Here is a 13,999-nt window from a genome sequence, read left to right on the forward strand (position 1 = left end):
CATAGCCTACTTTTGTCCAAGCTCTCCCAACTTAATCTTTCCTTCTCTTCCATCAATTGGTTTTCCAGTTACTTCTCAAATATATATTGTACCTCTTCTTCCCCTGACACTCTGACAGACATCCCCAAGGTTCTATCCTAGGTCCTTTACTATTTAACATCTTCATTAATGACTTTCATCATTGTATCCCAAATGCTAAACTTGTTCAATATGCAGACAACTCTACCATCATCTGCTCTGCTGAATCTCTCCCCAAACTCATGTATGTAACTCAGGCTGCCTTAAACAACACTGAGACATGGATGGTAAACAATCACCTAGGACGCGATGCATCTAAAACCAATGTCCCATAAGTTGAGGATAGAATGAAAATTGACATCAGATAAAGAAGTAATGTACTTACCATAACTTTCCATTTTTGTTGTCCGTTTTCATTCTTTCTCAACTCCCCTCCCACCAAGCCCCCTGCCTTACCAACTTCTGGAAGAGTGAGTGTTTTGAGTATGTCACTTTCTGCTTTCTTAGCAAACAAGATCTGAGGTAATTGGATTTGGTGCATTGCGGGTAGGGGAGTAGCTCGCGTGTTTCTGGTTGCCATGAACTTTTGCAACGCCAAGTCAGATCCAAGGGAATCAGATCTGAACACACACGTTGAGAAAAAATGAAAATGGATAACACAGATGAAAAGTTATGGTGAGTACATAACTTCTTTTTTCTTGTTATCCCCATTTAAACCTATGTCACATTTTACAAAGCTTTTTGACAGTTGGCTTAGAGGATTAAGGAACGGTCAAGTTGTTTCCTGTGGTCCAGTGGTGATAATTTTGATCAGCTCAGCCAACGTTGCCCAGCTGTGTAACTCTGAGCAAGTCACTTAACTAGACATCACTCTCAGGGCTCAGTCTGAAAAACGTCCATGGAAAATCAGTGTTCTACCTCAGAAAACAAATACAAATAATACATAAAAATAATGCCTTTTTGTCTATACATGTGATCCATTCACATTCCAAAATGTTTGTTTAGTTGTACCCATTATGATAAGTTATTATTCTCACCTGTTGTACATGACAGATTTTTTAACTGCCTATTTCTAGCTTTTGTGTTACATGCACCCACTATTGCTTGACGAGTTGATCTCTTATAAAGTTGTTTTTCGTCATCTCTTTTTGAACCTATGTCACATTTTACAATACTTTTTGTTTTAATGAAAACCCTGGAACATAAAAAAAACGCACCCATAATCTATTAAAACTAACACACAAATTATGTACATCTTCAAATAATGACGTTTAACCCTGCTGATAGGAACAGTTGTCCCAAATTGACAGCTACACACACAGGCATAACATGTATAACCTTAATGTTAGGTTAAGGTGCATGTTGTTGTGTGCCCCTACTTACACTAATTGCTGTCTGTCCTTGCCTTATCTTCATTCTCCTCCCAGATGTGAAAAACAGCTTGTATGCTTTCAGGGAAAAAAAAAACGTTAGCTTTAAATAAAAGTGTTAGTCATTTTGTCTCCATGGGAAATATAAGTACCAAATGTACAGCTCTGCAAACCTCGCCAACCTCTCTGCTTGCACTGAACATTTATTTGCCAAAGGAAAGCTTTGTTGCATTCACTGTCATATTATTTACTTATTTTTACAAAAAAATAGATTAAATTAAAGGCCTTAATTCAGACATTCAGCTATGCAAAAGTAAGGAAGAAACACATACACTCTTCATATATATTATAATCTGTGCACTTTTACATCCTACTCCCCACCTCCAAGACTACAGCATATTCACTTAAACATGCTTTTGTCCAGCCTTTCTTCTCTTTTTACATTGTAATGTCTACATTTCTTGAAACTAAAAAAGAAAACAGAAACATTTACACCACTAGGGAAGGTTTTTATGATCCCAGCCTGCCAAGCCCTCTTATTTTTCTAAACCCAGACATCAACAAAAGAGAAGGGACCCTCTCGCAGTCTGAGGAGGTGCTGAAACATCACATAAAGCTGGCATCCCCATGCTGGCCAAGTCTCCCAAGATGACAACTCCACCAGCAATGTTATCACAGCCCTGACTCCAGTCTAGAAATGCTAGTTGGGGGATAGTTTACCAAGTTTACCTTAGTTGTTACCATCACAGATGACTAGAGGGTTCTAAATGTAGCTGTTTGCATTCATGTCCTGGTGCTCCGAAATCTCTCCCAGAACGAGATTTATTAGAGTACCAGTCTGCTTTTTGAAGAAGCTTTGACTCTGTTGCAGAGCTTACATATTCTTTTCCATATTTAGAGCAGAGACCAGGGTTTTGCTCTTGCCCCTCTTAATTTCCAAATGTGATTGACAATGTCTTTCTTTTGTGGGCCTGACTGACTTAAAAATCTACATGGAGTATGGTGTTACTAAGAGATGATGGGTGGCTTTTAACGCATTAGTGTTTGAGCTCCATATACTTACAGAAGATCCCTGTAGTTTTCTCTGGGTGTGAATATCACTTTCTTTAACAAATGTTGACATTTGGGGTTTCTTCATTCCTCTTTGTATTCACCACCAATTGATCAAATTGGGCAGTTTTGTGAAAGAAGGATTTCCAGTATATTTCCTCCTGTGACTCCATGGAACTGGGTCCTACATTGGCCTTGGTACAACTATAAATTGGGAGTCCTGCCCAGTGATGGTCACTTCTTACCTTGAGGAGGGTACAAAAAAATCATGTCTTTAGCAGCCATGGTGAGAGAGATTCTTAGTTCAGAGTTTGCGGTTTCTCTAGGGCTTGATAGCTACCTCTCTGTCCAGGGGCTCATTACTATGTCATTGGTTTCAGATGTTGCAGTGAATATTAAACTCCGTCTCTTCATAGCCATTGTGCACTTGGAAACTTTCTCCTGTTAAGTGCTTATCTGTGGAGTAGTATGCAGTCTTTACCAACCTTTCTGTGGGTCTTCCCTTTCTGCAATCAAACCATTTACAGATTCAGACAGCGGAGACTTTGTTTGCAGAATAGGGAGTACACCTAGGCTCCCACCTATTTCAAGGGGGTGTGGTTTCCCTTAGAAATGTGGGGATGATTATTGACCGTTTGGAGCTACAGGCATTTATTTTGTCTAGAGGGCCTTGGGAAAAAATGCATGCCCTGAGGGAGCACTTCAGATGGGAAGCTCAGGACTACCTCCAATCCAGCTCTAGGCCATAAGGGAGCAAAAGCTAGCACTTCCAAAATCCTTTGCCTACAGAGAAGGAAAGCAGAGCCTTAAACAGATTTGGAAAGAATATCTACACCTCTGCTACCCATCATGAGGGCTTTGAACTGCCAGTTTCATATGGGGAAGTACCAGGAAACTGTTCTTGACTAGATGAAACCAAAACTAATGGGGACTGAAAGTAAGGCCTGCTCAAGTGTTAATGGATCTGTGTAACTCCTGCTCTCAACTGTCAAATCATTCTCTGCACTCCAGCTACGATGTGTTGAAAGCCTCCAGCAGGGCAGCAGCCACAGGATCTGTCATTAGAAAACATGCCTGGCTGAGGGGAACAGTCCCTTCCTGAACATGTCAAGTCCAGTCTCCTAGATGCCCCTCTTAGACAAATAGTTTATTTTTGGTACTAAAGCTGAAGCTGTTGAGAAAATGGAGGATAAGGCCAAGTCTATACAAACTGTCAAGGACTTCCTTCCAGTCCAACCCTCTCAATTCAGCCTGAATTTTCCTGCCAAATACTGGTCCTTTCCAGCCCCCCAGTCTAAGCCTAGACAAAGGAAACCTTGTAGGGAAAGGAACTAAAGGCAGCACCAGCTGCCTAGACAGTAGCAGTCTGACCCCCCAGTAAGCCTTTAGGGATCACGTTCTCAGGGAACTGGCAGGGAGCAGTCATGACTCTTGTAAGGCGCACACACACATGGGCGGGGACTGTTACTTTCCTATAGAAACTGGACTGTGATTACTGGGGAACATTATGTGCTAAATGTCATTCAAAGAGGTTACTAACGCAAGTTCAAATAACCCTTGATTCACTCAGGCTTCCCAGACATTCCTCCAAACTGCAAAACAAGCGGTTTTAGTCCAAATAGACATCTGAGCTCAAGGCTATTTGGAATCTGTACCAAAAAAAAGTTTTTTACTCTAGATTTTCCCTAGTTCTTAGAAAACTGTGCAAAATGGAAAATATTCATTCTCTGGGGCAGACAGAAGGGACAAAACCCCTTGTCAAGCTCAGATCTCTTTCATCCTGTCATACTTATCCAACCTTTTTAAAAATAATCTCTACTACTCCTCTGTAAAAATCCATGCTTCAGCTATTTCTGCTTATCTGCCTTCTCAGCTGTCTTTCTCTTCACATCCCCTCATGAAACAGTTTCTGAGAGGGGTTGTCCACATTATGCCTCCCAGTAAACCACCTGTTCCTTCCTGGAACCTCAATTTCATTCTGGAGAAGCTTACCCCTTCCACCCTTTAAACCAGCAGCTTCATTCCTGACTAGAATACAGCCTTCCTACTAGGGATTACCTCAGCCAGAAGGGTGTCAGAGCTTCAAGCCCTTGTGTGTGGAACCTTTCATCATTTTCCACCCAGACAGTGTCTGTCAGGACCATCCCTTTCTTTATGCCCAAAGTGGTGACAGAGACTTCTTTAAACCAGACCATACACTTGCTTGCATTCTTTCCTAACCTTCATAACAAGGGGGAAAGTATTCTCCATTCTTTGGATGTGCATAGGCAACTGCATTACTACTAGGATAAAACCAAGAATGTCAGGAAATCAGACCAACTTTTTGTGGCCTTTGCTAGTAGCTCCTGAGGGTGACCATTTTCTAAACAAACTGTTCCCAAAGGAATCTCCCACTGTATCTCCTTTGGCTGCAGCCATCGTGGTAAGACCCTCCTGATGCTGTGAGGACACATTCCACTAGGGCTACTGCTACTTCAACTTTCTTAAAGGGGGTGGCCACCGAGGACATTTTGTTAACAACTACGTGGTCCTGTGTGCATACCTTCACCAAACATTACCATCTTCCTTCCTTTTCCAATTCCAGAGCAGGGTTTGCCACTGTCATTTGCATGGCTTACTTACCTCTCCTTAGTCCTTCTATCCACCCTCCTTTCAGCTTTGGGAATCATCCCACAAGTCAGAACTGCAACAGTAAAACAGACAGAACACAGTACATTTGTGTGCACTAGCCATAAATAGATACAGTGGATATAAAAAGTTTACACATTCCTGTTAAAATGCCAGGTTTTTGTGATATAAAAAAAAAAAAGACCACAATAAATCATTTCAAAACTTTTCCCACCTTTAATGTGACATATAACCTTTACAATTCAATTGAAAAACAAATCTGTTAGGGGAAAAAATATAAAAAATAAAAACATACAATAAGCTGGTTACATAAGTGTGCACACCCTTACATCGTTCAGTCTTCTTGGGTACACACCTGCCATCAATTAGAGGCTCTGATTAACCTCAAATAAAGTTCAGCTGTCCTAGTAGGATTTTCTTGACCTTTACTCAGTTGCCTGCTACAGCAAAAGTCGTGTTTTGCAACAAAGTTTTGAATCAAAGGGATCTCATCGTTGAAAGATATCAGTCAGGAGAAGGGTACAAAAAATTTCCGCAGCATTGGCTATACCATGGAACACAGTGAAGACAGTCATCAAAAAGTGGAGAAAATATTGGACAACGGTGATGTTGCAAAGAACTGGACGTCCCATAAAAATGGATGAAAAGACAAGACAAAAACTGGTCAGGCTGCCAAGAGACCTACAGCAACACTGAACTACATGTGCAACAATATCCCATATTCTTCATATGTCTGGGCTATGGGGTAGGTTTGCAAGATGGTAGCCTTTTCTTACACAGAAAAACATCCAGGCCCAGCTAAAATTTGCAAAACAATATATCAGGTCTCCCAAAAGCATGTGGGAAAATGTGTTATGGTCTGATGAGACCAAGGTTGAACTTTCTGGCCACAATTCTAAAAGGTACGTTTGGTGCAAAAACAACACTTTGCATCACCAAAAGAACACCATCCCCATGGTGAAGCATGGTGGTGGCAGTGTCATGCTTTGGGGTTGCTTTTCTCTAGGTGGAACTGTGGCTTTAGTCAAGGTGGAGGGAATTATGAACAGCTCTAAATACCAGTCACTTTTGGCCCAAAACCTTCAGGCGTCTGCTAGAAAGATGAAGAGGAATTTCACCTTTCAACATGACAGTGGACCCCAAGCATACATCATCTCAACAAAAGAATGGCTTCACCAGAAGAAAACTAAAGTTTTGGAATGGCCCAGCCAGAGCCAAGGCTTAAGTCCAATAAAATATTCTGTGGGGTGACCTGAAGAGGGCTGTGCACAAGAAATGCCCTCGCAATCTGACAGATTTGGAGCACTTTTGCAAGGAAGAGTGGGCAAATATTGCAAAGTCAAGAAGTGCTCTGCTGATAGACTCCTACTCAAGAAGACTGAATGCTGTAATTAAATCAAAAGGTGCTACAACAAAGTATTAACTTAAGGGTGTGCACATGCACACTTATGCAACCAGGTTATTGTACATTTTTTTATTTTTCATATTTTCCCCTAACAGATTTGTTTTTCAATTGAATTGTACAGATTATAGGTGATTTATTGTGGTCTCATTTTTTTATATCACAAAAACCTGGCATTTTAACAGGGGTGTGTGAACTTTGTATATCCACTGCACATAGATGTTAGTGTATTCACTGTTATAGTATTCTTTCCCTCCCTCCTTCCCCTCTGGCTCATGGGATAGGCTTAGGACATCCACCAGCTCAGTCATGGTGGCCCCTCTTATTCTGGAATATGGGGGTCGCAGTCTTCTGGCCTCTGACACACTGGGGGGCTCCTACTTGTTGAGGTCAAGAAAGTACTGAGGTCATGGCACTGACTCCCTTCATACCTAAACATAATGACGACATATTGGGCATCTGCCAGCTTCAGGAGGAAGGAAGAATATTTTCTGGTACTCAGGCCAGCCATGGGCTTCTGCAATGGGAAATCCCACAAGTCAGGACTGCAACAGTGAATATACTCTTAATATCTATATTCATGGTAAGTTTACACAACTGTACTTAACACACGGAATGTGTGGTTCGATCTTAAAAGTTGTAAGTCCCTGTTGCTTGACCTTTTTCCAGATATTCTGGCCAAAGTGGAATAGGCAGCCTTTGCTTTTTAGCCTCAGTGATGTTACACTGAATGTTTGTGATAGCTGCTATTTCAAAGTCGCACACAACAAATTTCACTGATGCTGTTAACCATAGTACACTCAGCATCTCAAAAATGCCTTGCCATGTCATCTTATATGCCCTTTAGGAATTTATTTTCATAAAGCAGTACACTAGGGTATATATTTGGTAAAGATTTGACACGTTTATAAGCATGTTGATGCTGTATAGCTGATGGCGGATATTACCTTTGGTAAGGAAAGTGCCATTCATGAACCATACGGTTACAAAATTGAGGCCTACAAGGTTTTTCTCTGTGAATATTATTACTACAGGATGTGCCTCATCCATCAACCACTGTCCTCTGTAGAAATAACCCACGCTTAATAAGAAGGTCCTCATCACTGATGCCTGATAGTCAGCTAATCCCTGCCATCCACAAGTATATTATGCTTCCTTACGCTGTTCACTGTTTGCAACATTGCCCTCCATTATGACATTGCTGTGTCATTATTCATGACCAGATGTGGTATGTTTCAAGACAGTGAAGCTCTTCCACATAAGTCTGCACAGCATCTATACTTTTCTGCTGTTGCCCCATCAGGTAAATGGTCATTGGATTTAATCAGTTCTTTCCCCCCTGACACAGGGTGCTATTACATTCATACCCTTACATTTCTTCTTTTAGTTTTAATGTCCGTGCCCAGTACTTGCAGATATTACTAATTTTTTTGGGTCTATGTTTATTCATCGAAGGGCCATTCATCACACACACAGCATTGACCTTTCCTTCCACGAACATGCATATCATCGTAAATAAAACATTGAACAATCGTAGTTGGCCAATAGAAAGGAAACGGCACAAAGTGCGGACTTATAAGTATGGTAGGGGATAAGGAAACTTGTCCTTTCCTCACTGTAGTATATATAATTAGTGGGGGCAGCCTCCCACATTCGGAGGGTCTAGTGTTCATTAAATCCTCCTTATGTGGGGGGCACAGCTCCACCCCCCGCAAATTATATATACCAACTCCGAGATTACCCTACCCTACCTTACCTACAAGTATGTACTAAGTGCCGTTTCCTTTCTTTTGGCCAACTGTAATCGATGTTTTTATTTACAATGATATGCCTGTTCAAGGAAAGGGGTATTCGATACTGTGTGTGTGATGAATGGCCATTCAGTGAGCATGCCATTTGATGAGTAAACTTAGACCCCATTTTTTCACAGGTGTATATGTAGCAGTCTATCACCATAGCTTCTGTACCTCTTTGAGACAGTGTAGTTTCATAGAGGTTCCCTATAGTACTAGGACTGCTGCTGGTACTGATGTGCACTGCCATGCTGCCTAGTCTGTTGCACAGATGTATGTCTGCATCAAATATATGTGACTTCTCTTGTGTGTACACTGCTTCTGCTGCTGCTGCTGCTCTTCTGCTGAAGGAAATGCGATTGTGCTGTGGGACTTCTCATGTTAACAGATCTCTTGAAAATAGAAGCAGAAGAGTGATTATTAGAACATCATCTGCATAAAACCATTGTGTGTAGGACAAATCTGTCATATCTTTTGAATGGTATATCCACAGATCAGGCATTTACATGCCCTGCTGCTGGTGAATGCAGTGCAAAGGTATGTGGATTACCTGTTAATCTTATTAAAGTTTCCAACGGCATTCCCACACTTGTTTGGAATCACGAATGTCAGCACAGTTACAGCTAGTGGAGTTTCTGGGGTGTTTTGACACTTTTGACATTTTGAAACTTCATTCATATGGCTGGTTGACCTTATTTCCCTGTATGTTAACATGTCAACCATATGCAGTGTTGACTTATAAATATGTTCCTTTAAAACTCATTTAGCTCACTGATAGGTTGCATACCTCATGCATTTCTCCTGGTTATTACCTTGCAGGGGGCAATTATTGCTGTGCAACACTGGCTGGACAAGAAGCTCCATAAAGGAGTGCTGTTGCTATGGGTTTACTATCACATGTTCGATCGTCTTTTAGACAAATGGAATATGTGCGAAACCCATTTAGCAGAACCAGTAGAACGATCACCACAATGTCGAAGCTGACAAGAGCGAAAGGCCACTGTTGTCAGCTCCAACATTGCGGTGCAGATTGCACAATAGTGGGGATGGGGAAATGTACCCTTACCCTCACTGTAGTGCATTCTCGGAGTTTGTATATATAAGTAGGGGGGTGTGGGGGGTTCAGGGGGCTTGCCCCCTGCAAACAGTGTTAAATGTGGGCAGATGTGAGCATTTCAGCAAAGTCGACATTCAACATTGCTGAAATGCTCCGTTCGCTATTTTGGTTGGTCGGTGTTCCGATTTCCGACTATTTGTGTCGGCAAATTGTCACTTTCGTCTAAATGACTGTCGGCCATGTGATAGTAAACCATTGCTATGTCCTCCTTCAAAGAACCTCACTTTTGTGGGACTTGATCTTCATAATCAGCAGGCCTGCCTGTATAGTTGAGTTTGGTAGCTCTGCAGTGTTTTAAGTATTTGTCTTGGAAGGCTTTTTTTTTTCTCCTAATGGTCATCCCCTCTGGTTGTGGGATCTTGGGATTATATGACTGTCATGTAGGCAGACATGCACAATTTGTCAGGAGATTCATGTGACTCTTAAGATTAAACTACATTTCTTCGTGAAATTTTTTTTTTGTTTTGTTTCTGAACTAGTTCATTTTCCCCTTCTTTCTGTTGGGTTAGAAATGGGAAAGAATGAATCCTTTGTACACTGGATGCTCACCCTTACCTCAGGTGCCATTTGAAGCAGGTGCAAAAGTTCAGGATGTTAAAACTTGCTTCTGTGAGAAGGTTGCTCAGAATTTTAATACAGGCACTTTCCAGGTGGATTGCTAGTTATATTTTCTTTTGCCATCGGATAACTGCTCACCAGCCAAATAAGTGCTTCATTGAAACCCCATTCCAATGGAGAAGTGTCAGTGTCCTCCAACCTGCTTTAAGAATGTCTTCACACAGACATTTGCACCTTGACCACTTGGTTGTCACTTCACAAGACCAGCAAACATTATCTTGCTTGTAACTGCTTAAGGTGAGCTTCCTTTGACACAACTGTGCTAGAGGGCTTAGCCTTCTGAACAATTATCATTATAGTATTCTTCAGGTTCTGTCACTCTGTTTGTGGTGGTAGTTGGGATTGTTCCCAACCAAAGGCCCTTCAAAGAGGGGCCCTAGGTGTTAGCTATGCATTGTCAGTCTGAGAGAGGGACACTCCTAGGTGGGTCAGGAATTGCCTTCATTCAGTCTTCCTATGGATGTATTTGACCCTTCATCCTGTCTCCTTTAGGTAAGGCAAGCATGTTTGTATATGACATGTCAAAACTGTTGATGTTAAATCCTTAGAGTTGCAGGAAGGTGTCTGCAGGTGACTAGGTGTGAACACTCTTGGGCATCTGGTGCCTAATGTGATAACACATAATGGAAAGGGTGTATGCACATCCCTGAATGCAGGATATTGTGAAAACTTGCCAGACTCTAATGAAAAGCATGAACCCATGGACCCATTATGAAGGGTCCTGTGTTAGATCAACATATGTTAGAAGAGGCACATGCACATTCCTCAGCATAGGGTCTTCCAAAAGTTCTCTGGATCCTGAATTGTGGCTAGGATACACCAAAGAACCAATCAAGGATAGTCCTGTAATGGATTAACTGAAGCAGTAAGACTGTGTTTCTTTATCTTCCAAATATAATGCTTAGAGGAGCAAGACAGTAAAATGATGATTGTAATTTATATTTGAAATGTAGTGATATGGCAGCCCTTGTCTGGAAAATCTTTTGAAGCATGCTGACTTAAGTATAGTCCCAATACATTTTTCTTAGGTCTTTGATTGTTAAAAAGTGTTAATTGCTGCTTTCATCTATTTTTGGATGTTTGGAATGAATGAGTAATGTGCCTTTTTTTCCCTGGGCAGGCCATTCTGAATGGTATTGATAGCATCAACAAAGTATTGGAGCACTTCCGCCGAAAAGGCATAAACCAGCATGTCATTAATGGCTACCATGGTATTGTGATGAATAACTTTGAATGTGAGCCAGCGTTTTATACATGTGTGGAAGTAACTGCTGGAAACAGGTAAATGTGTTCTTAACAAGTTTTGCCTAGTATATCTGAAAACTTGTTAAATGGTGTGTTGAGCAAATTCTACATTCTTTATTTTAGGCAGGCTTTACTTAATTCCCTTTTGCCTTAATAGCCTTCTTTCTTTTCATCATTGTTCAGTTTTGAGTGCCTTTTTCCTTTTAATATTAGTCTCAGTACAGTTCAAAATTCAAGTAAACTATGATTAGATGTCAACAGAGCTAAGAACTAGTAAGCATAACTTTTATTAATAAAAAAAAAAAAAAAAAAAAAAACATAAAGCAGAAGTAGCAGTAGCTAGCACCTTGGGACTACTATCATGGTTATACAGTGCTTCAGCAGTGTTTTTATAACCTGAATTGAACAATAAAAAGCATATATTAAAATTAATATTTAAAAATGTGTGAGAACAGAGTCTGAGAGGAAGGTGGTGATGTAAGACAATGCACAGTACACCGGTATAGCGTATTAAAGAATATTTTTTTATCAGAATCTAACCAGAGTGACTAAACAATATTCTGAAAGTTGTGTGTTATAAAGAGACCGTTTCTTGACTTCTGTCTGTCAGATGGCTTATTGGTGGCCATTTAATGGCTTACCAAGAGCAAGAGTCACAAGATCAAATGCAAGAGTGGCCATCATGCAACTCTGGTAGAAGTAGGGCATTGAGGTTAAATCAAAGATTGGCCAGTCAGCCGTATTGAAGTGCTCTGACATCTGATTACAAAATTCAAAGTGGCTTAGTGGTAGAATTCTTGCCTGTCATGTGGGAGATCAGGGTTTGATTCCTGGTCATTGCATTAATACCTCAGTGTCACTGCCAGACAGAGGCACAGCAAAATAATGGGTATAGTTCCCCATACAAAAGGGGTGGCTTAAGCCACAAAACTATGGGCTAGGCTTATAAATGCCCTCGGGCAGATAGCCTAGTATGAACCTATGAACCTATGATTAAACCACTTGTGGTCACAGTCAGCTGCATGCAGAGGTCTGAGAAGGCTCTAGGATTAGCAGAGACATGGTTGTAGACTTGCAAGTTGCCTTGAGCAAAAGCACAGTAGATTATGGAAGTGATCATTATGCTAGCATTTACGAAAGAGGGGAAACTAGTGGAGCGGAAGAAAAAAAATGGCAGCGGCTCAAAATGGCATGTGTAAAGACAATGTGCACAAGGAAGCTGATGGTGGCTTGTAGAAGGCTAGGAAGTTATCAGATGGCGGAAATGGGAGATAGGATAGGCAGACTAAGAGGGGACATTTGCTGGCTAACATAGAGGGTAAGACAGCCACAGTGGCAAAGAACAGGGTGTCAGAATACCTTTACTAGCTTCTGGAAAATGACTCCGAATATGATGCAGAGCTCTATCAAGTCAGAAGATAGCAGTGAAAAAGACAAAAGATATTTGACAGACACTATTCTTATGGGCCGCCAGCAACAGTCTGCTTGCCAGTCCAGAGGCTCTCGGGAATAGATGAAAGAAGTCTTTTTAAGTTTTTCAATGTTCTACATGCACAGCCTAGGATGAAGTTGGAAGGAGAAACCACCTTAGAAGAAGTGGGAAGTGCACCAAAGACGATGCAATCAAGAAAACAGCGGGCTCAGATGATATCCCAGTGGATGTGATCCAGATGTTGGGTACATTAGGGAAGAAATGTCTTTTGAGGATGCGCTTCACTTTATGGAGAGAGCAACATTTCCCAGACAGTTGGAGAACAAGTATTATTTTACCATTGTACAACAAAGTGGATATTCGCAACTGCAGGCTGTACAGAGCTGTCAAACTTCTGTCACTCTGCATGAATGTGCTGGAGGGGTGATTGATAAATGGGTACACAGAGTAGTATAAATTAAGATATGAGATGAGCAGTTTTGATGCAGATTAAGATGCAGTGCAGCTAACCCAGTGTTTGCAGTGCTATATAGATAGTGAAGAAGCTGGAAATGAGGAAAGTCCCCAACTGGGCATTCCTAAATGTGAAGAAAGCATATGCCAAGCTCCCAAGAAAACTAATTTAGTTAGTCCTATGTTGGCTCAAAGTTCCAGAAACATTGGTTGAGTTACTGCTGTCTGTGTATAGCCAGTGACAGAAGTAGTAACAGTGCTTGGACTTGGGTTTGTAGTGTGGCCAGTATACATCAGGGTTCAGGACTGAGCTCACTCAGGTTCATGAAATACTACACCAACAAACAGGTCTGTGTGGACAGCTCATAAAAGCTGCTGTGCGCAGATGATGTGGCACTGCAATTAAGGACTTTGGTAAATGTTAAGGGACTGGAATGCAAAACTGAAAGGAGGTGAGACGAACGTGAGTACAGACGAGGCAGTGATCATGGCAGCAAATGGGGGAAATTAAAAGAAGCTGAAAACTGAAATAGAAGGAAAAAGAGTAGAATAGTTCAATAGCTTCACGTATCTAGGAGGTATTGTTGAGGAGAAAAGAAATCTGAATGAGGAGGAAGAAGCTAGAATCAGAGGTACTGCAGACAACTGGCACGGTGTCAGGGGTAGTATTTGACAGAAGAATGCCCAAGAAGCTGAAAAGTAAGGTGTACAAAACAGTTGTGCAACCTGTGCTTCTGTCTGCCAAAGAAGCCTGGACTGTAAAGATAAAACAAGTGAGGAAGCTCGTGGTGATGGAGATTAACTGAGGGGTAATAGATGCACATTGTGGGATAGGTGAAGAAATGAAGGCAAAAGAACTGAAACCAAAATAGC

General features: G+C 41.3%; 1 protein-coding gene across 1 annotated transcript in view; it reads left to right on the forward strand.

Moving 5' to 3' along the window:
* SMC3 (structural maintenance of chromosomes 3) overlaps positions 1-13,999 on the forward strand; it is a 2,445,376-nt gene that overhangs the window by 1,174,802 nt on the left and 1,256,575 nt on the right. The window contains exon 14 of the mRNA XM_044056330.1: positions 11,117-11,277. Coding sequence (XP_043912265.1) covers positions 11,117-11,277 — 161 coding nt within the window. The remainder of the gene's footprint in view (positions 1-11,116; positions 11,278-13,999) is intronic.

The sequence above is a fragment of the Protopterus annectens genome, chromosome 14.part0, assembly GCF_019279795.1.
Source record: "Protopterus annectens isolate FY-2018-M chromosome 14.part0, PAN1.0, whole genome shotgun sequence".
Taxonomy (NCBI): domain Eukaryota; kingdom Metazoa; phylum Chordata; order Ceratodontiformes; family Protopteridae; genus Protopterus; species Protopterus annectens.